Source organism: Lactuca saligna, chromosome 7, assembly GCF_052625555.1.
Source record: "Lactuca saligna cultivar CGN05327 chromosome 7, ASM5262555v1, whole genome shotgun sequence".
In the NCBI taxonomy this organism is placed as follows: domain Eukaryota; kingdom Viridiplantae; phylum Streptophyta; class Magnoliopsida; order Asterales; family Asteraceae; genus Lactuca; species Lactuca saligna.
Window position 1 is genome coordinate 22,783,100 of NC_136423.1, and position 27,153 is coordinate 22,810,252.

General features: G+C 39.1%; 2 protein-coding genes across 2 annotated transcripts; both read right to left on the reverse strand.

Annotated features, from left to right (window-relative positions):
• Positions 1 to 1,925: 1,925 nt before the first annotated feature.
• Positions 1,926 to 6,021, reverse strand: LOC145005023 (auxin response factor 3-like). Its single transcript, XM_078964072.1, has 11 exons — positions 5,287 to 6,021; positions 5,150 to 5,206; positions 4,800 to 5,064; positions 4,623 to 4,713; positions 4,392 to 4,550; positions 3,611 to 3,730; positions 3,434 to 3,509; positions 3,191 to 3,332; positions 2,626 to 3,107; positions 2,248 to 2,342; positions 1,926 to 2,094 (listed from the first exon to the last, which is right to left on the reverse strand). The coding sequence occupies exons 1-10, from the start codon at positions 5,620 to 5,622 to the stop codon at positions 2,289 to 2,291; spliced, it is 1,782 nt and encodes a 593-aa protein (XP_078820198.1). The 5' UTR covers positions 5,623 to 6,021; the 3' UTR covers positions 1,926 to 2,094; positions 2,248 to 2,288.
• Positions 6,022 to 24,993: 18,972 nt separating this feature from the next.
• LOC145006736 (uncharacterized) lies at positions 24,994 to 25,917 on the reverse strand. Its single transcript, XM_078965793.1, has one exon. The coding sequence runs from the start codon at positions 25,915 to 25,917 to the stop codon at positions 24,994 to 24,996; it is 924 nt and encodes a 307-aa protein (XP_078821919.1).
• Between the last annotated feature and the right edge of the window lie 1,236 nt (positions 25,918 to 27,153).

A 27,153-nucleotide genomic window follows, 5' to 3' on the forward strand; every position in this document is an offset into this window, starting at 1 on the left:
TATAACTGTGGCAAAATAAAATCACGTCTGTGGCAAGTATCGATCGATGGTCATCTTGGTAAAATGTCAAAGCTACAACAAACCAACCATATTGCTGCTATGTATTTTAATCACAAAAAAATTAATATAATATGAATTTCATAGGCACATAGGTTAACCACCATCTTATTTGTTCGCTTCAACTTAAGTATTGGAAGAACTTTATACACGCTTTAGGAATTTGGTTTTGAAATCCTTTTCATGAGATTTTAACTTTGTGGTTACATTGTGCATATATATATATATATATATATATATATATATATATATATATATATATATATATATATATATATATATATATATATATATATATATATATATATATATTCTAAAAATATTTTTACATGAAGTAGAGGGTAAAATTGTCATTTTCCATCAGTCAACATATTCATTCAGATGTGCAATCAAACAACATGATTCCTTACTCAATCATGATTTCTTACCTAGACAGATCTTTCCCAATCAGCACTTTCTAAGTCAGCAACTATCAAACGGGACCTAAATCAAAATCAAACATTCTCAGACTATAAAATCTTAGTTATATACAACTATGATGTATACACTAAGCAAATACAGTAATAATATCAGCTTCATATAGCATAACAAGAGTGATTATTAACCCGGTTTATGTCCGATAGTAGTGGGATGAATGAGATTTTTTAAAATAAACTAAAAAGATTGTGGTGTTGTCCAAAAAAAATGAATTGATTCAATAAAAATGTTTGAAAAAATTAACTAAAAGAAATTAATAATCCAATAAAATAATATTTATTACTATATAAATATTATATATTATAGATAATATTTATTAATATATGGTAATCCAATTAAAAAGTTAATCTATAAAAAAAATTAAAAATATTTTTTTTTAAAAGAAATTAATAATCTAATAAAATAATATTTATTAATACATAAATATTATAGATTAAAAATTATATTATTAATATATAATAATCCAGTAAAAAATTAAAAATAAAATTATTTAAAAGAAAGTAATAATCTAAGAAAGAAATGTGCGAGGTTTGAGGAACAATTGTTTTTCTGATCCATTTAGGTTTTCTGATAACGACATATCTTATCGTGAAATGTTTGTTTTTATGCAAATTAAACAGTCTTTCCGGTTCATTCAGCTGGAAATATCTGTTTAGACCTGAAAATATGTCTATCAAACGGGACCTTAATCTTTCCTTTATTTATAAGTTTTAGAATATTCAAAATTATTTGTACAAAACTATAATAAAACATTTCTAATCATATTTTTTGATCATTCATTTATCTTCTTTCGTCTTTATACCCATATAATCCCATCTCTCATTTTCGATTTTATGAATACCAAATTCTTGTGTCTGCGATTTTCCCTACAATGTTTGTTCTTTACTGCTTCCATTTATGGTTACATTTATAATAACATAAACTCTTCTCAATGCTAAGCTCATAAATGTACTCCAAAGCTTAATAAAATATATAAATAAGAACATATCTTGAACTCGTAGATCTGAAAATTTTCAGGTACAAAAGTTGATCGCCTTTATGAGTTGTCCAACTTTTATGCTTTGCTTCAAAATGTGGTGTATATTGAATGAACACATAGGAAATAGGAGATTCATCAATCTTTTATCAACATTTACTCATTTTGGCAACTTTAGCATATTAATTTACTTCCTTTATGACAAAAGTAATCAAATCTTTATCTTCACAAATAAAGGCCAATACCAACACTTATTCTTACTTGCACCATTTATTTTAGCTTTCCTAAAACACATTCTCATTAATGCATACAAATTCTTAAGATACACGACCAAACCGGTTAGTTAGTTGATTCTGATTATTTAATTTTTGAGTTGGTTGACATGGATTTTTTTTTCTTATATTATAAATGCCCATTGTTGAATTCATGACCTAATATTCATCCTAAGTACATGTTAATCATTAAGCATTTTCTTTTAAACAAAACCAATACTAATACTACTAAAGTCAAACTACAACAAAAAGTCAACCACAATACCACCACTTCACTTCACCTCCTGCCACAAACCATATCTCCAAAGTTCCCTGCAAAACCACCCACAATATTACTACAATCTCCAAAGAAAGGGTCAAATCTTATTCTTTTAATTCAAAATTTGGCAAGAATAGCAACAATTTGTAGACTAAAAGTTAAATATATGGATGTCAAAATAAATATAGTATTCAAAAACTTCTTACCTAAAGCTTCCATCTAGCCACTAACAAGAGTCAAACCATCTTCACAATCCTTGTACACAACCATCATTTGATCGACACCATGGATAAACCCTCTCCTATCATATCAAATAAAATCACCCCAATCAAATAAACCATCAAGATAAAGTCTTAATAAAAAAATGCAAGGAATAGCAACATATTTCCATTGTTTTGTTTATTATTATAGCATCCTGCTTTCATTTCTTTTCGTATTACATCATTATACTTTGAAAACTCCATCCAATTAAATGTTACAATGCCATAATTGGATAGATCTTTCAAAATATAATGTCTTAATAAAAAAGGGAAAAGATAAAATCAAATGGTATAATAGATAGATAAATGAAAAAGATCACTTACATTCGTACAACTCCCTAAAGGCCCTTTTGCATGTACTAAATCCTCATTTGGACACCGAGAAGCTTCCATACCTTCGGTCAACGAGAACCCAAACAGCCGGCAACTATTCTTAGCCGTCGAACCCGGTTCTTCCGGAAGCTTCTTCATCGGACTAACAAAAACTCGACGGCTTTGATCATTAAAAGCCTTCACATTATCAACATGATGTACCGGATAACCGTCGGGAACCCGACCAATCGGTTGCGGAAACCTTAAAACCGATGAAGGTGAAGATGACGAAAACGCCCTCGACGGCTGACTCCATAAATTTCCGTTTGAAGTTATTTCTTGACCTTGCAAGACCGGATTGAATCTTAAAGATTCACCAAAGCCTACACTTGTTTGATTTCTGATGTTATTTGAAGGGTAAAACCCGTAAATTTCTTGACCTTGCAAGACCTTGTGGAACCTCATAGATTCCCCCAAGTCCGAGGTTGTCCGATCTGTAAAAAAATACGTAAAAAAGTTATGGTTTGTCGTTTTTTACGTTAAATATAAAAAATTAAAAATAAGTAAAAATATGTGCCTTTGAGAACGGGAAAACCGGTACGTGTCCTTTTCGATATCGGTGACACGAAGCTTCCGATTTCCGAAACGGGACCCAATCGCTCGATTTCCCATGGAGAAACCCTATTTTGCCTTGGAACTTCCACACCGTCCCATCGTACCTGAAATAAATATTAACAGCGTTCAGTAACAGTAACAGTAACAATAACAATTTCTACAGTAACATTGGAATTTTAAGATAAAGTTTAAAAGGAACTTGTACCGTTAGGCATCGCCATTTAGATCCGGGCCACCTAGCGGGATCGATTTCGCTAACCCCGGTCACGGTTCCTGTAGATCTGTAAAATTTCGCGATAAAAAATGAGTTTTTTTTTTTTTTTTTTTTAATTATTATTATTATTTTTTTTAATGGTGTTGGGAATTATGGGATTTGGCAAACCTTTGGTCTCCTGAATCTTCTGTTTCGAGTCGCATTTTGAACCGCATTCCGGGAGAGAATGTAATGGAAAGGCTTTTTAGGAACCGGTTGTATGGCACGATGCACTCTGATGAACCACCCCTGGCATTTTTGTTTGTTGAATTTAGAGGGCATAAACGTAATTTTGCTTACAAAAAACTAGAAATCAAGACCTTAGGACAATTGACACTTCTTTTTTAAAGACTCATGTCAATGTAACAAAAATTGCAATTTTTCATCCCTTTAAGAAAAGGGACAAAACTTACTTTTGATTTTTTGTGTTGTCAGTGGAAAAGACACAAATACCCTTCGCGTCCTAATCCTCCAAAGTATCCCAAAAAAACTAAAAATCTTGTGTAAAAAAAAAAACGATTTTTTTCGTTCTCATTAAGGGCTAATTAAAACTCATTAACACACTAACATTTTAGTTCTTTGCTCTTATTCATTTTACCTCTCAACTGCTCCCACGTTGAGATTTACGAATATCAAGAATTTTTTTTATTTTTTTATTTTTTTAACAGGAGTAAAATCATAATTTAGTCTGTTTTGGATAAAAGTAAATGTCTGTTTCCTCAAGTATGACAATTTTACACTTTTATCAAGAGGTAAACGTCTGAATATAATGACAAATTTTACCAGTTTACCCTTTTCTTTAGAGTATAGCTGAAATATTTATCCGCTTCTCTCAAAGTTTTGTGTGTATTTTGGAATAAAATACAAACATGTATACATTAAAGTCAAAAAGAAATAGTTATTTAGTTACCTTGGATTATAATAGACGTTGAAAACAGTTCGTCTAGAAATGGAATTGACCACAGTCGCAAAGTCATTCATCTGAAGACTACAAAACTTTGGTAAACTCGAAGCCACCTTTGCTTGAATCGCTCTTCGGATCCCCAACCTTAATACTCCATCATCACCCCTGAAACATCAGTCGCAAAATGACTAAAATGCCCTCACGTTTTTCCACACAAAATGACCAAAATGCCCTCACCTGAGAAAAAGAACCGCATCTCCGCACACAAGCTTCTTCTTGTTCACGAACGCACTCCAACCAGTCGTTAGCAAATGCCTCCGAGGCTGTCCTGCTCGAATTCAATAATAATTTTCCATAATTATTGCAAATTAGAAGATGGTTTCAAAGGGTAAAATGGTAATTTCGTTTTTGTACCTCGGTAGATATGTCGGAATTTCCATTCGGTCCCATGAAGATCTTTGGCTACAAGCTCTTGTGAAGGCCTCTGTTGTTTATAATCCAGTGGCGGAAAGCAGTCCTCGGCGGCACGACGGGGGACGGAGAAGCCGCCGTGGGTGCTGGTATCGGAGGCGGTGAGTGTCTTGCAGAACATATGCGGCGTTGTCGACTTTTCAGCCACGGCGTTGTCGTCCTCCGCTGATTCGACTTTCCGACCACCTTCACGCCATTTCTGCTCAAGCTGTTTTATGCCGCCGAACAAAATTAAGCTAAAAACCATAGTCCAAAACTGAATTATAGTCTTGAAAATCAAAATGTAAACAAACCTGAGGATCTTGAATCAAGGAAACTTGAGCGTAAACATCGTCAGTTCCAGCTTCAGCCTAATTACATGAAAGTTCATTAATATATGAGCTGATTGGTCACTAATTTACAGATTATGGTAAGCAAGAATGAAACTTACGTGAAGCTTGACGTCAAGAACACAGCAAAACACGTGAGGGGGGAGATTACAGTCGCCGGAGGTGGGACAATCGCCGCTGGATTGTAGCTGTTCGAGGTGACCTTGAGGGCAGTACACAACGGCGTTTCCTTTCTTCGGTAGCGATATCAGAGGTCCGGCACAAGCGTGCCACAACTCCAAACAGCACACCACCGGAGTAAAGTCAGAACTCACTGGCGCCGGAGCAGGAGCAGGAACAGTGATAGAACCAGATGCGTTAGAAGACGATGACGACGTGGAAACCTCATCGGTATCATCGTCGTTAACGGTGTTCAGATCGATTAAACCACACATCATCTCAGAATCTCTTTTCTTTAACAAACCCGGAAACAAATTCGCAATTCATGAAAGTGGAAAAACACAAAAGAAAGAAACTTTCTTAAATACTCTCTTTCTTCTCTCGCTTTCTCTCTCTAAAAGTAAAGGTTGTTTGCATAATTGCACATAGATACACATCAAAATCACATCTTTTGATGGGGTGTTGATTGAATTTCGTCTTTAATCCTCTGTGATTTGCTGCAAAAGTTGCAGTAGCAGCTGCAGCTACGCTGCCACTGCGAGAGTACGAAGAGAGAGAAAGAGAGAAAGAAGAGAGAGAGGGTGGCTGCCGGTGACGCCCTGTAATTCCGGGAGGGTGTCAATTCTGTCTCCTTCCTATTCAAACAAATCTCTCTCGTGTCGTGTTTCTTATTGGCATACATACACGCATATCCATGGAGATAAAGAGGAAAGTTTCTTTTCTTCAAACTATTTTTTAATTTTTTACAATAATTTTATCCTTTCTGGTTAATATTTTTTTTACCTTGTTCAATAAAAATACATTGTTTAGCTAAATATAAACAATACATTAAATATAGCGAAATGACAAAGAATTATTTAATTGCATTTTTTTCCAATGTTAATGAAACTTTTTATATAACATACAATAGGCATGCATGTTTCTTAAAGATGTCTTTTTCTTAATAAACTTTGTTTCAAGTGTTTTGTATTTTCTTTTATTTTTAGAATAAAAATGCATAAATCTAAATTACTATTAAATTGCTTATAAATTATACATGTCTCGTATGAGACTTGACTCTCAATGTCATTAAAAGATAGTGTTGGATTAATAATAAGGAAAGTTTTATTAAATTAACGTAACTTTGATTCTAGAAGATTGTTTTTTTTTTAGTTTTAGTAGTAGATGATGATTCTATTTTATTAGTATGAACCAGGTTAATCTTTAAAATGTTTAAGTTAACTTTTTCAGCAATAAAGTTCACAAAGTAATTCTTTATTCTTGTTTTTTTTTTCTTTTTCTTTGTTTAGTTCATACATTGGGCACCAATGTAATATCATGTGGTATACATACACTTAGTATCAGAGCCTAGGACAGTTGGTTTCAAAAAAAAAGTGTAGCCTTCGCTATAGGGAAGACGCAACAGGAATCGGGTTAAGTTGAAGGGGTGTGATTATTTTTTAGCGTGAGTTGAAGCATCTCAACAGCAGCCCTGTTTTTTCTTGATCGGGCTTGTTCTAAGGTAAAAAGAGACTAACCGAAGGCGTGGAATAAACAGAAGGTAAGACGTTAAAGCGGGTGGATTTGATTCAGTTCGTTTTGCGGGTGACGGAAGACGTTAAAGGTAGTTGTGACTTTGTCTTGTTGTTCGGTGGAAAAGTGCTCTCAGAACAAGTTTGATTAGGTCGGGATTATCAAAAAAGAGAATAAGACGTTGGTCGGTTAAAATTAAAAGGCATGAAAAATCAAAGGGTTGTGTTCACATTAATCAGACAACAATGATTGGCGAGGAAGAAAGTTTGACTTATTCGTGATAAGGGGATACCAACGTAGGTGCGTGAAAAGTGGGCAGGAAGGATCTGTCAAAGCAGGTGACTTTGGATTCAGTCTATTTGGCATGATTGAAAGAACGGTGAAGCAGGTGTCCTTGTTTTCTTGGTCGGTGGAGATGTCTCTTTGAGCAAAGGTGATCGGAACAAATGAAGAGATTAGAGAAACAACACGGTGTGGACATTATGGGGGTGGAAGTTCAAATCGGATGGCTTTGGATGTGGCCAGGGAGAGGTCATGAATCCGGGAAAAGTCTAGATGGTAATGAACGTATCCAGCGGGATGTCATGTTACATGTTACGTGTGTTGTGAACAATCAAAAGGGTATGGAGGACTTTGGACGTGACCGAGATGGAGGTCAGGTGTCCGAGAAAAGTCAGGATGGTTCGGGAAGACGATGAACAAAGGTTGTGAATATGTTAATGGCGAAGAAGCGGTTACAAGTGATAAACGTGGACAAACCGATTATGGGGATGATTGTTCGATTAATCAGTTAGTTAATAAGGAAAGTTTTATTATATTAGGATTACTTTGATTCTAGAAGGTTGTTTTTATTAGTTTTAGTATAATATGAGGATTCTATTTGATTAGTATAAATGAGGTTAATGTTTAGGATGTTTAAATTAACTTTTTCAGCAATAAAGTTCACCAAATAATTCCCTACTCTTTTTTTTTTCTTCTTCTTTGTTCAGTTCATACCTTGGCCAACAAGGTAATATCAGGTGGTATACCTACACATAGCATCTTGACCATACCATTAGAACTTACACATTTTTTAAATGAAACTTAAACCTTCATTCTTATGAAGAAAAAACACAGGCAAAGACCTTTTTATAATAATAATGTAACGCCCGGTTCCCGATACATATTTTAAATATAAGTTTTTACATTTTTATATTGGGACTCGACGAGTTAAATCCCTAAACTCCTGGAGTATGGGTGAATCTTGGATGCGGGTGGAAGAGTCTACTCGACATGTAAGAAGGCCCGACTCGACGAGTAGAGCTGTCTAGATGAAACCCTAAATTTTAGGGTTTGAACCCTATTTAAACAACTTATATGGCCTCCATCCAATCTCCATCTCCCTCAGACCCTATTCTCGAAACCCTAATCAGTTTGTGGGTGTTCTTGAGCTACTTTGTGTCATTTTAGTGATTTGAAGCTTGGATAAGGACAGAAAGGATTGGAGGTCCAAGAAGAAGGCAGTAGATCCAGAGTTTTGGTTGCATTTCTATCTTGTTTGAGGTAAAAAGCTTCAACCTTGGCTTTCCATTACTTAGATCTTCTTTAGGGCTTACATATTGTTATTTTTGGGCCATTTCTAATTCACTCTCGGGATTTGAGTACATAATAGAGTAATGACTTCTGATATGGGAACTTTTGAGCTCATGAAGCTTAAAGTTGCCACTTTATTTGAGCTATGGCCCTATCCCATGCATTAGAAATCCTTTATGGCTTAGTTATGGTGTTTTAGCTTCATGACACCCATGCATGCACGTAAAGTTTGTAACTTTATGTGTTATGTCAACCTTAAGAGGCCAAATCTATGCTTTGGATGCAATAAGCTCGACTGAAATCGACTGTATGGACTTGGACTTTGGGGGACTCGACGAGTTGCTCATGGGACTCTGCGAGTCAGTTCATGGTTCCCCAACCTTTTCTGTTTCTGAGCAATCTGGTTTAGTCTAGAAGAGGACTCAACAAGGTGGACGTGAATATGGATATGAAGATCAAAGAACTCGACAAGTTCAAGGATGAACTCGGCAAGTTCAAGGTAATGTCCCGAACGATATTAAGAAGAAATCGACGGGATCAAGGAAGAACTCGGCGAGTCAAGGGCTAAACGTTCCAACTTATATGAATCAGGACTTGACGAGTTCAAGGATGAACTCGGCGAGTCATGAGCAAAAGTTCCCGATTTTGTATGAAGGAGAACTCGACAAGTTCTTAAAAGACTCGATGAGTAGGATCGAAGTTCTAGTATTTTATGGATTATGGAACTCAACGAGTTCGTGGACCAACTCGGCAAGTTGACTTTGACCAAAAGTTTGACTTTGACCACGGTGTTGACATTGACTTTGACTTTGACCTGATTTGACCCTTGAAAGGGTTACGAGTATGAAATGGTAATTTAGGAAGGTTTTTATGTGTAGGAGTTTGAGATGAGTTGATCCCAGCACCGAGGACAATTCAGTTACTACACGACATTAAGGTGAGTTACCTTCCAGTAGAAGTGGGTCTAAGGCACCAAGGCTAGCCCACTAGTAAGAGTTATAGTTGAGATAATTATCTTCGTGATAATTATCTGGTATGTCGTTATCTATTATGATTATGTGCTGGCCTGCTATGATGTTATGTGATAGTAGGTAGTAGGGGGGATAGTCCCCGTGTTATGGTCTTAAGAACCGAAGGGTAGGTTGGTCACCCCAGATATGCTTGAAATTATGTTTATGATATGTTATTATATGGTAGTAGTAAGGGTGAAATAGTCCCAGTAGCCGGATGAGATAAACCAGAGGGTAGGTCAGCGCCCCATAATTGCCAGACAGGGTAGGTCGGCACCGCAGAAATGTCAGACAGGGTAGATCGACACCCCATAATTGCCAGACAGGGTAGGTCGGGCACCCCAGAATTGTTTGGCAGTATGTTAGTTATGTGATATGTGGTATGATGGGGGAACTCACTAAGCTTCGTGCTTACAGTTTTCAGTTTTGTTTTCAAGTACCTCTTCATCGAAAGGGAAGGAGCTGGCACGGTAGCAACGCATTACACACAGGATTTCCGCATTTTGAGATTCTTGGGATTGTACTCTAACATCGCTACTATTTTTATGATATGGTTTTGAGACATGTGGTTATGGTTTTATGAAATGATGAGTCTCGATGATGTTTTCTTATAATTTTTTTTCTAAATTGTTATCCTAAAATGAAATTTTTGGTCTTGAAAATTGGGATGTTACAAGTTGGTATTAGAGCCTTGGTTTGAGGGATTCAGACACACTTTCAGGAGTGTCTGGACTCAAATAGAAGGTTTGAAAGATTTTCCCAAGAAAATAGTTTTTCCAAAAGTTAAAGTAAAGATTTTTGAGAAAGAGCAAGGTGTATGATGCGTGCAACCGGCTGAGCTCAAGTAAGTTTCCCCAAGATACCTATATATTTTATGTTATGATATAATATGATTATGATAGTTACATGCTAGAATAGGGTTAAGGTTCTAGGAAGGATGCCTTTTATGCCTACTGTATTTGTATGAGAACTACATGCTAGAATAGGGTTAAGGATCTAGGAAGATGCCTGATATGCCTGTTGTATGTGCTTATTGAGCTGCATGATAGTACCGAGTAGTCGGTGATATGATATCCTGGATAGGATATGCTTGGTTTAGGTACTCGATGCCTGAATTTTGCTTGCCTTGTTCTGTAGGAGTTCTAGTTAGCTTTAACTAATTAGTAAACGAATACGCTAAGTTATATATTGCAAGGAATAGATAATTTCAGAAGCTTAGGTATAACTCTATTTCGCAGCTCTTGTTTCAGTCCAACCGTTATAGGGTAGGACCTCTCATTCAAAGAACTATCTGTCTTAGTAATATATGATGGTATTCACAAACTAGTTAGGTAAAAGTAGCAGGGACTCCTTATGCAACTGATGCGCGAAGAGTGGGTTGGAGGAGTTACCCTAGGGTAAGCCTAGGATGAGACTAGCATAGAGTGCAGCAGTAGTAGAAGAGACTTGGTGAAGTTAAAGCAATCCTTGAGGAAAGTACAGATAGATGTGGAATATAGTATGGGCACGTACTACTGAAAGTAGAGGATATGTATTCGAATCAAGGAGGGCCAATACAAAACCAAGGAACTTGTAGAGTGTATGAGACCTCTCGAGATTATGTATAACCCTGGTACTTATGTATATTGTTTCAGAATGGCGGTGATTAGGCATCACAGAGTAGGAGGATCAGGATCAGGTTCAGGATCGGGTTCGGGTTCCGAGCTAGTTGATGAGGGGCTACGCGAGTTCATCGCGTCTGAGATCACAATAGGCATACTTGAGTCGACCCTGGTGATTTTCAGGTCGATCAAGGAAGGGATTATCGAGCTGATGGAGGATCGCCTTAGGGAATTCAGGAGCGACATGGCATCTACCCAAGCAAGGACCCACACACTCTCCTTCAAAGACTTTAGGGGATGTGGCGCGCCAGACTTCCACGGGGTGAATAACCCTATTGTTGCCAGGAGATGCATTGTAGACATGGAGTCTACCCAGTTGACAAGCTTCTGCCCTAAGGGGTTGAAGGTATGGTATGTTGCAGGTTGTTTGAGGGACATAGCTAGAGATTAGTGGGAGTCAGTTGGTCATTCACTGGGAGCCTCAACCATTGAGGCTATAACTTGGTCAGATTTTGTGGCCAGGTTTAGGGCTGAGTTTGTGCTGCTATGGAGCTTCAACAGCTGGCCATGGAGTTTCTTGACATGCGACAGACTACTGAGATAGTGGCGGAGATTACCGCCAAGTTCCGGGAGAGGGCCTTACTGGTGCCACAGTATGCAAGGGATGAGGAGATAAGGAAGACTCGGTACCACGGCATGTTGAGGGATGACATTCGGAAACATGTTAGCTACTCAGCATGCCCGACATTTAATGACATGATCACAAGGGCGAGGGAGAGGGAGAATGATATAGAGCACCTCAGGAAGAGGAAGGAATGGAATGGACACGTTACTAGGGTTTCGGGGAAGAAACCTAAGGGATCCGACACTAGGTCGAAGGGCCAGCCGGGCCAGAGTCGCTACAGGAAATGCGACAGGACGCATAATGAAGTTTGTAGATTAGGATCATCAGGCTAGTACAAGTGTGGCAAGATCGGGTACTTTAGCAAGGATTGTACTCCCCCTACCCCTACCATTTAGACATCGTAACTGATTTGCTTCCATTGCAATCAAAAGGGACATAAAAAGGCCGACTGCCCGAGATTGGCAGCAGCAGCGCCAGTGGCGGTGCCATCTCTAGCGACCCTGTAGATTACGGATGGCCGATAGGGCAAGACAGATGCTCCATTGGTGAGGAGCTGAGCCTTCCATTTGACCGTCGAGGAGGCGCGTGCCGCACCTGATGTAGTGATGAGTATGTTTTCTTCTCCCTAGCTCTTATTATATGTCCTTTATGATATTTATGTGCCATGTTATGTATTTTGTTTAGGATCGTTCCATGTAGATGGTATCCCGGTTCAGGTGTTATTCGATTCGGGGGCTACCCGATCATTTGTGTCTCTTGCACTTAGTAAGAGGTTCCCTGAGTCTTCGGGCATGTTAGATTGCCCTATAGAGGTCAAGATTGCTGACGACTGATCAGTATGAGCATCATAGGTTTTCAGAGATTGTGTTTTGAGGTTGTATGAGGAGCGCTACCAAGTGGATTTGGTTCCCATTCCGTTACGTGGGAATAAGGCTATCATAGGCATGGACTGGTTGAGCCCTAATGGGGCGGTGATCGACTGTGCGCAGCAGTTGGTACGTGCCAGGACCCCAAGGGGAAGAGTTAGTGAATCAGGGAGAAAGACCACAGTATGGACCAACTATATGTTTAGCAACGAGGGCTAGGCGCTACCTACATCAGGGTTGCACAGTGTATGTCGCCTACATTATGGATACCCGGGAGGCGAGTAAGGAGAATGTGAGTGATGTACCAGTGGTGCGAGAGTAACCAGACATATTCCCAAAGGAGCTGCCTGGGATACCTTCGGAGAGACAGGTAGAGTTCAGGATCGACCTGGTCCCTGGTGCGACTCCGATAGTCAAGGCATTCATTAGGCCGAGAAGTTCACCCTCCTGAGATACAGGTAGAGTTCAGGATCCTCCTGAGATACAGGAGTTGTCTACACAGTTGCAAGAGCTGTTAGACAAGGGATTCATTAGGCCGAGAAGTTCACCCTGGGGAGCCCCGATCATGTTTGTGAGGAAGAAGGATAGGTCGCATCGAATGTGTGTAGATTATCAGGAGCTAAACAAGGTAACGGTGACGAACCGTTACCCACTCCCGAGATTGATGATCTCTTCGACTAGCTACATGGGGGATCTTGGTTTTCCAAGATAGACTTGCGTTCAGGCTACCGTCAGATGAGGGTCAAAGACGATGATATACAAAAGACTGCTTTTTCGGACTTGCTATGGCCACCAGGAGTTCGTGGTGACGCCCTTCAGGCTCACCAATGCTCATGTCGCGTTCATGGATCTCATGAATCCCGTATGTATACCGATGTTGGTTCGGTCTGTGATAGTTTTCATTGATGATATCTTGGTTTATTCCAAGACATAGGAGCAGCATGAGGAACACTTATGAGAGGTGTTGGATACCCTGAGGAGGGAGAGCTTGTACGCCAAGTTCTCCAAGTGTGAGTTCTAGTTGCGCGAGGTGCAGTTTCTAGGGCATCTTGTCAACCAATTGGGGATTTTGGTGAACCGACCAAAGTAGAGGTCATAATGAGATGAGAGGTTCCGAGGTCTCCATCTGAGATTCATAGTTTCTTGGGATTGGCAGGCTATTATCGAATATTCATTCAGGACTTCTCCAAAATAGTCGTACCCTTGACCTGGTTGATGAAGAAAGTTGTTGTCTTTCTATGGGGGCCTGAGCAAAAGGCAGCGTTTGAGACATTGAGACAAAGGTTGTGCGAGGCACCGATCCTAGCCCTGCCAGAGGGCGTGGAGCATTTTGTAGTATATTGTGGTGCGTCCATTTCAGGTTTTGGCACGGTATTCATGTAGAGGGGGCATGTTATCGCCTACGCCTCGAGTCAGCTGAATACTCATGGGGAAAACTACCTGACACACGATCTGGTGTTGGGGGCGGTTGTTTTCGCCCTCAAGATTTGGCGACACTACCTATATGGGGTCAGATATCCCGTTTACATGGACCACAAGAGTTTAAGGTACCTTATGGATCAGCTAAATCTGAACATAAGGTAATGTCAATGGCTAGATGTGGTGAAGGATTATGATTGTGAGATCGTATACCACTCGGGAAAGGCCAATGTTGTGGACGATGCACTTAGTCACAAAACAGCCCCCGATTAGAGATATTTGCTTGAGGATGATAGTGGTGACTCCGCTTTTGGAGCAGATACAAGATACATATGTTGAGGGTATGAAGGAGGAGTGCCGGAAGTGCAAGCGGATCATAGGCCAGGTGGCCTCATTTGACGATGATAATCACGGGTTGTTGACCCTGCATAGGAGGGTCTGGGTTCCATACTAGGGCAGAGTATGAAAGATTTTGATAGATGAGGCCCACAAATCCAAGTTTTCTATCCATCCCGGGGTGACGAAGATGTACAGAGATCTTCATCCTGATTATTGGTAGCCCTGCATGAAGCAGGATGTAGCCTGGTACGTTGAGAGATGTCTGGCCTGCAGGAAGGTCAAGGCCGAGCACCAGAGGCTTCATGGCAAGACACAGCCGTTGAATATCCCTATGTGGAAATGGGAAGATATTATTATGGATTTCATCACGAAGCTTCATAGGACCGCATGGGGGAGTGGATTCGATTTGGGTCAACAAGGATAGATCGACCAAGAGCGCCCATTTCATTCCGATCAAGGAGAGCATTTCGGCCGAGAAGTTGGCCGACATCTACATTCGAGAGGTAGTAGCACAACACGGAGTGCCAGTCTCCATGATTTCTGACAGAGATGTGCGGCTCACTTCCAGATTCTGGAAGAAGTTTCACGATGAGTTGGGTACTCATCTGCGCGTCAACACCGTTTTTCACCTGCAGACGGATGGCCAGAGAGAGCGAACCATCCATACTTTGGAGGATATGTTGTGGGCATGCATTTTAGACTTTGGTGGTAGCTAGGATACCTACCTTCCCTTGGCAAAATTTTCCTATAATAATAGCTACCACGCGAGTATTGACCATCCTCTTTTCGAGATGTTATACAGGAGGAAGTGCAGGTGTGACATCCCCATTTTCACGGCTAGAAAAGACCGATTTTGTTTATGCTTTATAAAAATCAGAGTTCTTCTTTTAATAAAAATGTTGTGGAATTTGTTCCTAGAAAAACATGATAAATACGTTATTAAAACATTTTCGAAGAAACATATTTATTCATTTCAAAACGTTTGGGATGTCATCGTTAATACAGAAACATAAGCATAAACAGAACTTACATTTATTTACACTAGTGATCTACATCTCTTCAAATCTCTGTGTAATGTGACTTCATATCAACACCTGTGATATAAATAAACTGAGTGGGTCAGGTTGGGAAACCTGGTGAGTACATAGGGTTTTCAACCCACAATAATATAATTATTATGTTTAAACAATCAAACAATCAACCTAATTACCCATCCCCATTATCTTCTTTATTCTTAAGGATCTACCCTAAGAATCAGCTATTTCTCATTCATTCATTCCTAAGGATCATCCTAAGGAAATAACATGAAGTCCATCGTTGCCAATGATACATTGGTCAAGCGCAACTGCTAATCTGGTCACTTAGGCGCAACTGCCAGAATTGGGACATTTTCTATGAGGCGCTTCTGCCGGTATTGACCTTTAAACGCTACTGTCATGGTCATAAGGTTCCCTATTAGGCGCAACTGCCGATACTGTCCTTAGAGCACAGCTACTAGGACGTTTACCATAGATCTGAAACATCTACGGGTTATGGCGCAGCTGCCAGTGCTCATCTATAGGGTACTAGGTCCACTGCTGCTAATGTATACCTATAGGGCACTAGGTCCATGCTACTAATGTTCCTTTATTTCAGCTTTTATCCCTCATCATTCATCTACCCATGTTTTACCCAACATATTTTGTAGATATAAAATACTTTATACAGTGTACATCATTTAAAACATGTATAAAAATCTTTCACCAGCATAGACAGCAAGTATTCAGACAATATGCACACATAGCACGTAAGTTATAATAAAATAATTCATATCTATGTGTAAGATGAAAGGGACCATGCACTCACCTGAAAGGTGGTGACTTAGTACTCGAACAACACTTCGATACTCTCAAAACAATTTCCTTCGATAAAACCTAGTACCAATACCACTAGGGTTTAGTTTAACGATAACCGCGATAAATTAATTAGTCTGACTATTATTATTATTATATAAGCGTTAATAACACTCAATATAACTCATAATAATAGCCCAAATAATTATTTTAAGGACCTAATAACATTCCTATAATTATTTGAAAGCTATATTAAAAATTGCGTAAGCGTAGCACACTTATAGCGAATTTTATTGAAAACCAGAACTTAATTGGAGCAGCGTTTCGAAACCGAAAAACTCCTTTTTTTTCGGGACTACGGGAGCCTCGGGGCTTCCCTCGGGAGCTAAGGGGCTTAACTAGGGCTTAGGGGGGGTTTATAGCACTCAGAGAGAGAAAGTTTGTAGAGAGAGAAGTGAAAAATGGTGTGAAGAATGAAGAAATCTCGGCCCCCTTATATAGCCTTGCGAGGCCTCGGTATGTTGGGCGTACCTCAGACCTACGCTAGGCATAATGGTTCGGATAAGAGTGCCAGCAAGCTTCGTACGAGCCACGTGTTGGATGAAGACCAGAGCTACGCGGCTGCTTGTGGACCGAGGGGTGAAGCTGTACGCTGGGCGTACCAAGCTTCGGACACTGGGCGTAGCGAGGGGCGACCGTCACTCATCCGAGGCGGGTACTGAGTCAGCGATGGAGGGTCCAGATTGCGCCACGTCATCGGATTTGCAACAGACTTCGCAATTTCGAGTTACAACTTCAAAATTTCGTAACTTTCGCATACGACCTACGTTTTTTACGTTCTTTATATCCACACGAAGGTGAGAACGTACTCTACAACTTTTGTTTAGACTCCGTCGGCTATTTTTGGCTCGATTTTAAATTTTATATTATTAACGAGCCGGGACAGGATTGGTCCGTTAAATCCTCATAACTTCTTCATCCGACATCCGTTTTCGCCCATCTTTTTCTCGTTACGCTACTTTTAACGAGATATTTGATTCTCGTTTAGGTTGTGTTGGCTAAAAACCGCTCAATCTAATATTCGAATTTCGGACTGTACATTGCTAATCTGAAACTTCGAAAAATCATAACTTCTTCATACGAAGTCAGATTTGGGCGTTCTTTTTATCGATGTTCTTAGTTTAACATATTCTACGACTTCTGTTTAGATTGCTAAGGCTAAATCTTGCTCTGTCGTAAATTCACTATTTACGTTTCCCGTTATTGTGCCGGTTCCGTCGCGAAACTTCAACGGGTCATAACTTATTCGTTATAACTCGGATTTCGGCGTTCTTTATATGTACGAAAACCTTGAGAAATATTCTACAACTTGGTTAAGATTATTTATTATAAATAGTCATTTGTCGAAAAGTCGTTTTCGACCCCTATTGCCACTAAATCGACTAGCCCGGATCTACGGGCGTTACAGCAGGACCTTGATATGCTGGGGCGAGTTTGGGAAGAGAGTCATGAGGAGTAAAGAAGTGATACTCAAGACGACGGAGAGGATCCAACATGTCCAGAGCGGGCTTCAGACTGCTCATAGTCAGCAGAAAAGTTATACCGACAAGCGCCGATCGGACCTGGAGTTCCAGGTTGGGGATATGGTCCTCCTGAAGGTGTCACCTTGGTAAGGTGTCATCCGGTTCAGAAAGCGAGGAAAGTTAGGCCCCAGATACATCGGTCCCTTTAAGGTTGGAGCCCGGGTGGGCAAGGTGGCGTATAGGCTAGATCTGTCAGCCGAGCTTAGCCAGATTCACATTACCTTTCACATCTCCCAGCTGCGGAAGTGTCTGGTAGACAACTCTGCAGTGGTGACTTTAGAGGATATTCAGGTGGATGACAACTTGAATGTGACATCCCCAAAATCACGGCCAGAAAAGACCGATTTTGTTTATGCTTTATAAAAATCAGAGTACTTCATTTTATAAAAAGGTTGCGGAATTTGTTCCCAGAAAAACATGGTAAATACGTTATTAAAACATTTTCGAAGAAACGTATTTATTTCATTTTAAAATGTTTGGGATGTCATCGTTAATACCGAAACATAAGCATAAACAGAACTTACAATGATTTACACTAGTGATCTACATCTCTTTTAAATCTCTCAGTGTAATGTCACTTCACTTCGTCACCTGTGATATACATAAACTGAGTGGGTCAGGTTGGGAAACCTGGTGAGTACATAGGGTTTTCAACCCACAATAATATAATTACTATGTTCAATCAAACAATCAACCCAATTACCCATCCCCATTATCTTCTTTACTCTTTAAGGATTTAACCTAAGTGTCATCTATCCTGCATTCGTTTATTCCGAAGTCCCTTACCTCCAGGGTTATAGGACTGACACTAAATCCATAGCTGCCAATGTTCATTCATAAAGCACTAATTCCATAGCTGCTATGGTCTATTCATCAGGTACTAAATCCATAGCTACCAGTCTTTATCTAATAGGTACTAAGTCCATAGCTACCAATGTTCAACAGGTACTAAGTCCATAGCTACCAATTCCCAACAGGTACTAAATCCATAGCTACCAACGTTTAACAGGTACTAAGTCCATAGCTACCGGTGTTTGTCCCATAGGCACTAAGTCTATAACTGCCAATGTATCATCTTCTATCTCTCATCATTCATCTACCCATCTCATACCCAACATATTCGTATATATAAAATACGTATACAGCTTAAATTCTTTAAAACATGTATAAAACGTTCATCCAGCATAGACAGCAAGTATTCAGATAATATGCACACATAGCACGTAGTTTATATAAAATACTTCATATCTATGTGTAAGATGAAAGGGACTATGCACTCACCTGAGAAGGTGGTGACTCGGTACTCGGACAGCGCTTCGTTTACTTTAAAATAATTTCCTTTGACGAAACCTAATATTATCACCACTAGATTTTAGTCTAATATTACCGTCACTAATTATTAGTCTTATTATTATTATTATATAAGCGTTTAAACAATACTTTCCAACTACTATGTACAGACAGGGGCTAGACATAAAACACCGGAGGGCAGGACCATTTTGGCGTATAGCACTTCTGAAATCCAACAACCCTATGCGGCCCTTTAAACCAGATTCCCCGTACCGCGAGTAGTTAAAAGATATTATAACGACACTTATATAAGTCATAATAATAGCTCAAATATTTATTATAAATTTATAATAACAATACAAATTTTAAATATAAACTATATTTAAAATAGGGTAAGTATAACTTACTTTCAAGGGGATTTTAGCTAGGAGTCGGGCTCTGCAGGGGCAGAACTTCGTCGCTGAATCTTTCTAAGAAAGATTCGTGCAACGCTTCAGCGCTCACCTTACTATACTAAAACTACAGAAAGAGAAGTCGAATCACGAGGGACCAAAATGCTCGGGGGATAAGGAGAGAAAGACTCTTGAATCAAGAGAATGGTGCAAGAAATATGAGATCCCAAGGCTCTTATTTATACTAATTGAATTTTCAAAAACTACCCTCCATAATTACTTAATGACCTTTTAGTTATATAAACAACTAAACACCCCTCTATAATACTATTTTAAATGGATTTAATGATATTTGTACTAAACTAATGTCGAAAGAACTCAACATTAGTCTTATAATGACCGCATCGTCGATACCTTTCTAATGATATATACATATGTATATATATGTGTACGTATACATGATTTATACTTTATTTTAATACGTAAATATGCTATTATAATTTGTAACTCATTCATACGAACTCCGTTTTTGAAGTTCTTTATATCCACGCGTAGGTGGAGATGTAATCTACAACTTTCGTTTAGACTCCGTCGGCTAGTTTTGACTTTATTTTTAAAGTTATATTTTTAACAGGCCGGGACAGGATTGATCCGTTAAAATCTCATAACTTCTTTATCCGATGTCCATTTTCGTCTGTCTTTTTATCGTTATGCTACTAATAACGAGATCTTCGATTCTTGTTTAGGTTGTGTCGGCTAAAAATCAATCGATCTAAAATTCGAATTTCGGGCTGTACACCGCTAATCCGAAACTTCGAAAAATCATAACTTCTGCATACGAAGTCAGATTTGGGCGTTCTTTTTATCGATGTTCTTAGTTTAACATATTCTACGACTTTCGTTTAGAGTGCTAAGGCTAAATCTCTCTCTATCATAAATTTACTATTTACGCTTCCCGACGCCGTGCCGGTTTCGACGCGAAACTTCGACGGGTCATAACTTCTTCGTTATAACTCGGATTTCGGCGTTCTTTATATGTACGGAAACCTTGTGACATATTCTACAACTTGGTTAAGATTATTTATTCTAAATAATCTTTTAGTAGAAAAGTCGTTTTCGACCCCTATTGCCTCTAAATCGACTAGCCCGGATCTGCGGGCGTTACATTGAACTACATCGAGCGACCAGTAGCTATCCTCGATAGGAAGATGAAGGATATGAGGAGCATGAGGGTCTTCCTGGTGAAGGTGCAAAGGCAGCACCGCAAGGGCTCAAATGGACCTGGGAGTCGGAGTACGAGATAAGGGAGCACTACCCCGAGCTTTTTCCGGATGTAGCAATAGACTTTGAGGACGAAGTTGAAAAATAAGTGGGGGATATTTTTAATGCCTAGTTCCCGGTACGTATTTTAAATTTGAGTTTTTGCATTTTTATACTGGTACTTGATGAGTTGAGGCCCCAAACTCGTCGAGTAGGGGAGAATCTTGGACGCAGGTGGAAGAGTCTATTCGATGAGTCGGAAACCCCGACTCGACAAGTAGAGTTGTCTGGATGAAACCCTAAATTTTAGAGTTTGCACCATATTTAAAGAACTTATATGGCCTCCAATCCAGCCTCCATCACCCTCAGGCCCTATTCTTGAACCCTAATTAGTTTGTGCGTGTTCTTGAGCTACTATATGCCATTTTAGTGATTTGAAGCTTGGAGAAGGAAGGAAAGGATTGGAGGTCCAAGAAGAAGGCAATAGATCCAGAGTTTTGGTTGCATTTCCAACTTGTTTGAGGTAAAAAGATTCAACCTTGTCTTCCATCACTTAGATCTTATTTAGGGCTTATATATTGTTATTTTTGGGTCATTTCTAAGTCACTCTCGGGATTTGAGTGCATAATAGAGTAACGACTTCAGATCTGGGAACTTTTGAGCTCAGGAAGGTTAAAGTTGCCACCTTTATTGAACTATGGCCTTATCTCATGTATTAGAACTCCTTTATGGCTTAGTTATGGTGTTTTAGCTTCATGGCACCCATCCATGCGTGTAAAGTTTGTAACTTTACGTGTTATATCGACCCTAGGAGGCCAGATCTATGCTTTAGATGCAATAAGCCCGACTGAAATCAATTATATGGACTTGGACTTTGGGGGACTCGACGAGTTGTTCATGGGACTCAGCGAGTCGGGCCATGGTTCCCCAACTTTTTATGTTTCTGAGCAATCTGGTTGAGTTTAGAAGAGGAATAAAAAAATATGGACATGAATATGGACTTGAAGATCAAGGAACTCAACGAGTTCAATGATGAACTCGGTGAGTTCAAGGCAATATCCCGATATGATGTTATGTGATAGTATGTAGTGGAGGGAATAGTCCTCGTGTTACGGTCATAAGGACCGAAGGTAGGTCGGGCATGACATTGAGGTGAGTTATGGTCATAAGGACCGAGGACAGTTCAGTTACTGCACGACATTAAGGTGAGTTACCTTCCAGTAGAAGTGGGTCTAAGGCACCAAGGTCGGCCCACTAGTAAGAGTTATTGTAGGGATAATTGTCTTCGTGATAATTATCTGGTATGTTGTTATCTGTTGTGATTATGTGCTAGCTAGATATGATGTTATGTGATAGTATGTAGTGGGGAGAACAATCCCCGTGTTACTGTCGTAAGGACCGAAGGTAGGTCGGGCGCCCTAGATATGCTTGACAATATGTTTATGATATGCTATTATGTAGTAGTAGTAGGGGTGAAATAGTCCCTGTAACCGGATAAGATAAACCGGAGGGTAGGTCGGCGCCCCAGAATTGTAAAGTAGGGTAGGTCGGCACCCCAAAAATGTCATGTAGGGTAGGTCGGCACCCCAGAATTGCCAGACAGGATAGGTCGGGCACCCCAGAATTGTCATGCAGTATGTTAGTTTTGAGGTATGTGGTATGATGGAGGAACTCACTAAGCTTCCTGCTTACAGTTTTCAGTTTTGTTTTTAGTTACCTCTTCATCGAAGGGGAAGGAGCTGGCACGGTAGCAGTGCATCACACATACAGGATTTCCGGATTATGAGATTCTTGGGATTGTACTATGACGTTACTACTATTTTTATGATATGGTTTTGAGACATGTGGTTATGGTTTTATGAAATTATGTGACTCGATGATGTTTTCTTATAATTGTTTTTCTAAATTTGTATCCTAAAATAAATTTTTTGGTCTTAAAAATTGGGATGATACAAATAATTAAAGAAAAAACTAAAATCTAGCTGACTAACAAAATTTTACAACCAGATTAAAAACACGAATAATATTCATCGTTATTTTTCCAGTAGAACCTTCAAATTTTCTGTAAGTGGTAAATATATTTTTTTAATAAATTATTCAAATTAAGAACACAATATATTTAATGTTTAGTAATATATTTAATGTAATAGGTAGCTTACTTTATATTGAAAAAAAAGAATATTTGATTATATTTTATACTATATTGTAAAGCACATTGGTTATGTTTTCAATTTGAAGGGATATAAGTTATAAAGCTTTTTGTGCAAATTATTTATACATAAATAATTTGTTAATACTTGTAAAAAGTTTAAAGATTTGAATTAAGAAAAGTAACTAAAAAATTCAATTCTAAACAAAATGAAATTTTAAAATATTAAATTCATATATATAAATTAATTTACATTTCTTAAACTAGACATATATATATATATATATATATATATATATATATATATATATATATATATATATATATATATATATAAGGGTTGTGCAAAAAGCCGCACAAACCGCCCGCACCGCACCAAATCGCACCGCATAATGCGGTTTAGAATTTCGCGGTGCGGTTTGCGGTTCATCATTTTATCAAACCGCATTATGCGGTGTGGTTTGCGGTTTGTATTTATAAAACTGTGGTTCAGACGGCACCGCACCGCATGTTATATATATACTTTTTTTTCTTTATTTTGTTATAACTTCAAATCACGATTTAGAAATGATGTATATAAATATATTTCTTACAATAACCAAATATCTATAACGTAAATTAAATCAGTATTAGATCAAGATCTCATGGTTTACAAGAATATATAAATTATAATGGCAATATAAATCAATAACAATGATACTTACAAAACTATAGTAACATGAGTCACAATTTATTAAAAACGATTTAACTCGAAAATTGTATTTGTTTTTATAAAATGAAAGCAATCATTTTTTTAACCCGGTCAGGTTTTTAGTTTTTTGATAGATTTAATGTTAAACAACTCATCAAACCGCACAAACCGCAACTAAACCGCATAAACCGCCCACATCAAACCGCACCGCATCATGCGGTTTGAACATCTGTGGTGCGGTTTGCGGTTTCTAAAATATTCAAACCGCATATGCGGTGCGGTTTGCGGTTTTGACTCGAAACCGCACCAAACCGCACCGCGCACACCCCTAATATATATATATATATATATATATATATATATATATATATATATATATATATATATATATATATATATATATATCATGAAAAGTGAAGACTTAAAGATAAGAATGTTTATTAAAAGTAAACAAATAATTAGTGTTCTTTCATTTCTATCAAAATAATTGATATTAGTTATCATTATACAACGAAAAAGAAGGTAAACGGGCAACAAGTTACGCCGCTAAGCCCTTTTGTATGGTAAAGCTAATTCTTTTGAAGACTACATCCATAGATCTAGGAATATAACATTGCTATGTATGATCCGTTGTAGTCTACTAAGAAGCTCAACCGCATCCGGCGCAAGGAAACCAAACGTATCAAATGCAAATGGTATAAACGCGTGTTGATTTTCCATGCATGGTTTCTCATGTTTAGTGACCTTGCATGTAGCTGTTTTTAATGCAGTCTGTCCCGCCGTGAAACCCCCGGCCCTCAACCTTACGAGAAGGGATACCCCTGTAAGGTCCACACATGCATGTTTCCCTCCAACCTATCCAAAAATAAAAACGTCAGTCGGTCTAAGGGTTGACCTTTCTTTTGTCGGGTCAGTTAGGAAATTCACAGGAGCCTCTTTCTTGGCAGAAACTCCAACACGCTTACATATGTCGACCAAAACATCCCTAACCATATTGTGTTTATATTTGAGCCCCGATAGTTCTTTGCAATGAAATGCATGCTCGCCGAAAGAGTCCAAACATGCCATGCGGCATACCGGGCATATCCCATCGGCTGGGAATACGTTAATCATGAGTCGATATTTGAGGATGGTACGATACCCCACCGGAGACATATGTTGGCCAAGCCCATCTATAGGGATAACTAGAAGAAAATCTTGAGCATGCGTTTCACGTAAACACTGGAAACCTGCTTTTTACCGAGTCGTCATATTGAAATTCACTTCCATATCTTGGATAATTTTACTAAAAAGGGCACTCGCCAATGTATTATGGGATTTAGGGGGGTGGTGGGTGGTGTCCTTAGTAGTAAAATTGCTAAGGTCAATGTCCGAAAGCTTGTTATGAAAAGAATCTAAGGCACAACCATAATCACAATCCATACCATAAATGTTGTTATTCTGTAAGATGTGGTCTTGCAATACCCGAGATTGGGGCCTTGAGGTAATAAAAGCATATGCGGTAGCCTCTAATGCCGAGTATAATCCCAAACCACCAAACCAAATGGGTAGGAAGCAAGTCGCCACTGTAAGTCGCCAAAGAAGGGGCCACCATAAACCACAATGTCCTTAATTGTCCCGCGTAATCCATTATCGAAGAACAACGTCGTCTCCTCCATGTGAACAGGTTGGCATGTCCTCAGCCGAAAGAAAAGTTTAGCAATACCCATACAAGACCGAAGTAGAAGGAGCTCACTCTGTGGGTCAGACAATTGGGATAGATGGCGCATCAAATTACCAGTGCCTTCAACTCTGTTTATGGCTAAGTTGCTAACGAAACTAGCATCTCTGCTAACAGCTCCCCTGAGAAGCTTCACCCCCAATGGTGGCCTCTCGATGCCAACTGGGAATAGTCCCTCACGCAACTTCCTTCCATCACACGAGGGCCAAAAGAGCTCGGTTTTCTTGATATTCAATTGAAGGCCCAATTTTGGGCCAATAGCCTTAATGATGTCTAAGGCTTTGGTCATCTCCTCAGAATCTCCAATAAGTGTGCCATCATCCAGGTACCATGCATGGAGAAGAATCTTACAATTGTCTCTCATATTATGCAAGAGTGGGTGCAATACAAGGAAAAAGAGAAGTGGTCCCAAGGGGTCTCCTTTTTGAACTCCAGTAGAAGACCAAATATATGTGTCCCTAAGATATAACCTTTCTTCTTGACCATATAGGAATTCTACCCATAAGGATATAGAAGGGCACCTTAATCTGACCCCATGAAGTAATGCAGATCTGTCAACAAGGTTAAAGGCCTTGGAGAAGTCCACATTAAGCATGGAAAGAGACTCGTCATTGTGGCGTTCACTCAACACTCTATTGGTGCTATGTAATACGGCTTCAGCGCCACCCGACATCCCTACCCTGAACTGAAAATCATTGAGATACTTGGTCATTTCTTTACCAACATCTTTCATACCTAGCTTGGAAACCAAACGTATTCATATAGTTCCTACTTCAATAGTTTGTATTCCCTTTTCAGGTTTTAGAAGCGGTGTAAGAGGAGCAGAGACAACAAATTCCGCCAAACTCAAAGGGTATCTCCCCTAGCCATAAATTAATCACACATGTGATAGCACATATAAGGTATTTGGCAATTGATGAACCTTCTCCACAAATAGCATCTAAAATGTGTTGAGCTCTCAACCCATATCTCCCACACGAGGTTTCTTTAGGGAATGATTTAATGCCCCCAAGGACATTGTCAATATCAACCACAAGGGGAGGTACTGAACATATGGTACTCGGCATGGATGGTGGTGGTTTGTGTGGATTCTTATCCTCCAATGCCTTCGTAGTAGCATCCCCATATGGAGCAAACCCAGATGAACATAATACTTTCACTGCTGATGTGAAATGCCCATCAGCAACCTTACGGAGACATTGTCTAACGTTGGCGTCACCCCGTGTTCTATCCTCATGAATGTACTCTTCTTTTTTGCCTTGTTGCTCCATCCTTGCATTATCAACTAAGTTTTTAACAAGCTTGGATATACCATCTTCTGTACCCCAAGTAGCTAATGCGCTTAAGATGTTACGATGTTGCAAGGACTTCCTATTTCCAGACCCACTTTCTTGTCTATTCTTGGTCCTGAACACCTGAAGAGTACGCCTGGGTAGAATTAACAATGTAACCCACGCTTCAATGGACTCGGGATGAGCAGCAACCTTGGAAAGGGTTGCTTTCAAAGTCTGAGAGAAAGCCATACGACAGTTATGAGGGATGCTTTTGACTGTGGTGATAGGTAGCTTAAACATAAGATCAAGGAGCTGAGCATCCAACACCAACCCCTCATTGAGTTTGGCATCCGGTTCATTAGGTGGCGACTTTTGAATACCAACAATATGTTCGCTCATGTCATCAACATCACCATTAAATTTAAACAATACCACCTGAGTGTCGACATGAGCGGCTTAGGGCATGGAGACTCATACAATCCTCACATATCCATTGACCAAACTCCTTCAATGTTGTTGCCACTGACATAAACAATCCAAGGTCTAAAGAAATAGTATCTCGCAACACAACTCTACGCTCATCTGTAGAGAGGTGCGGACTCTTGATATGAGAAATCATACGAAATATCCCCTTACCACTCACTTCGCCGTTCGGGTAACAATGAAACCTCCGA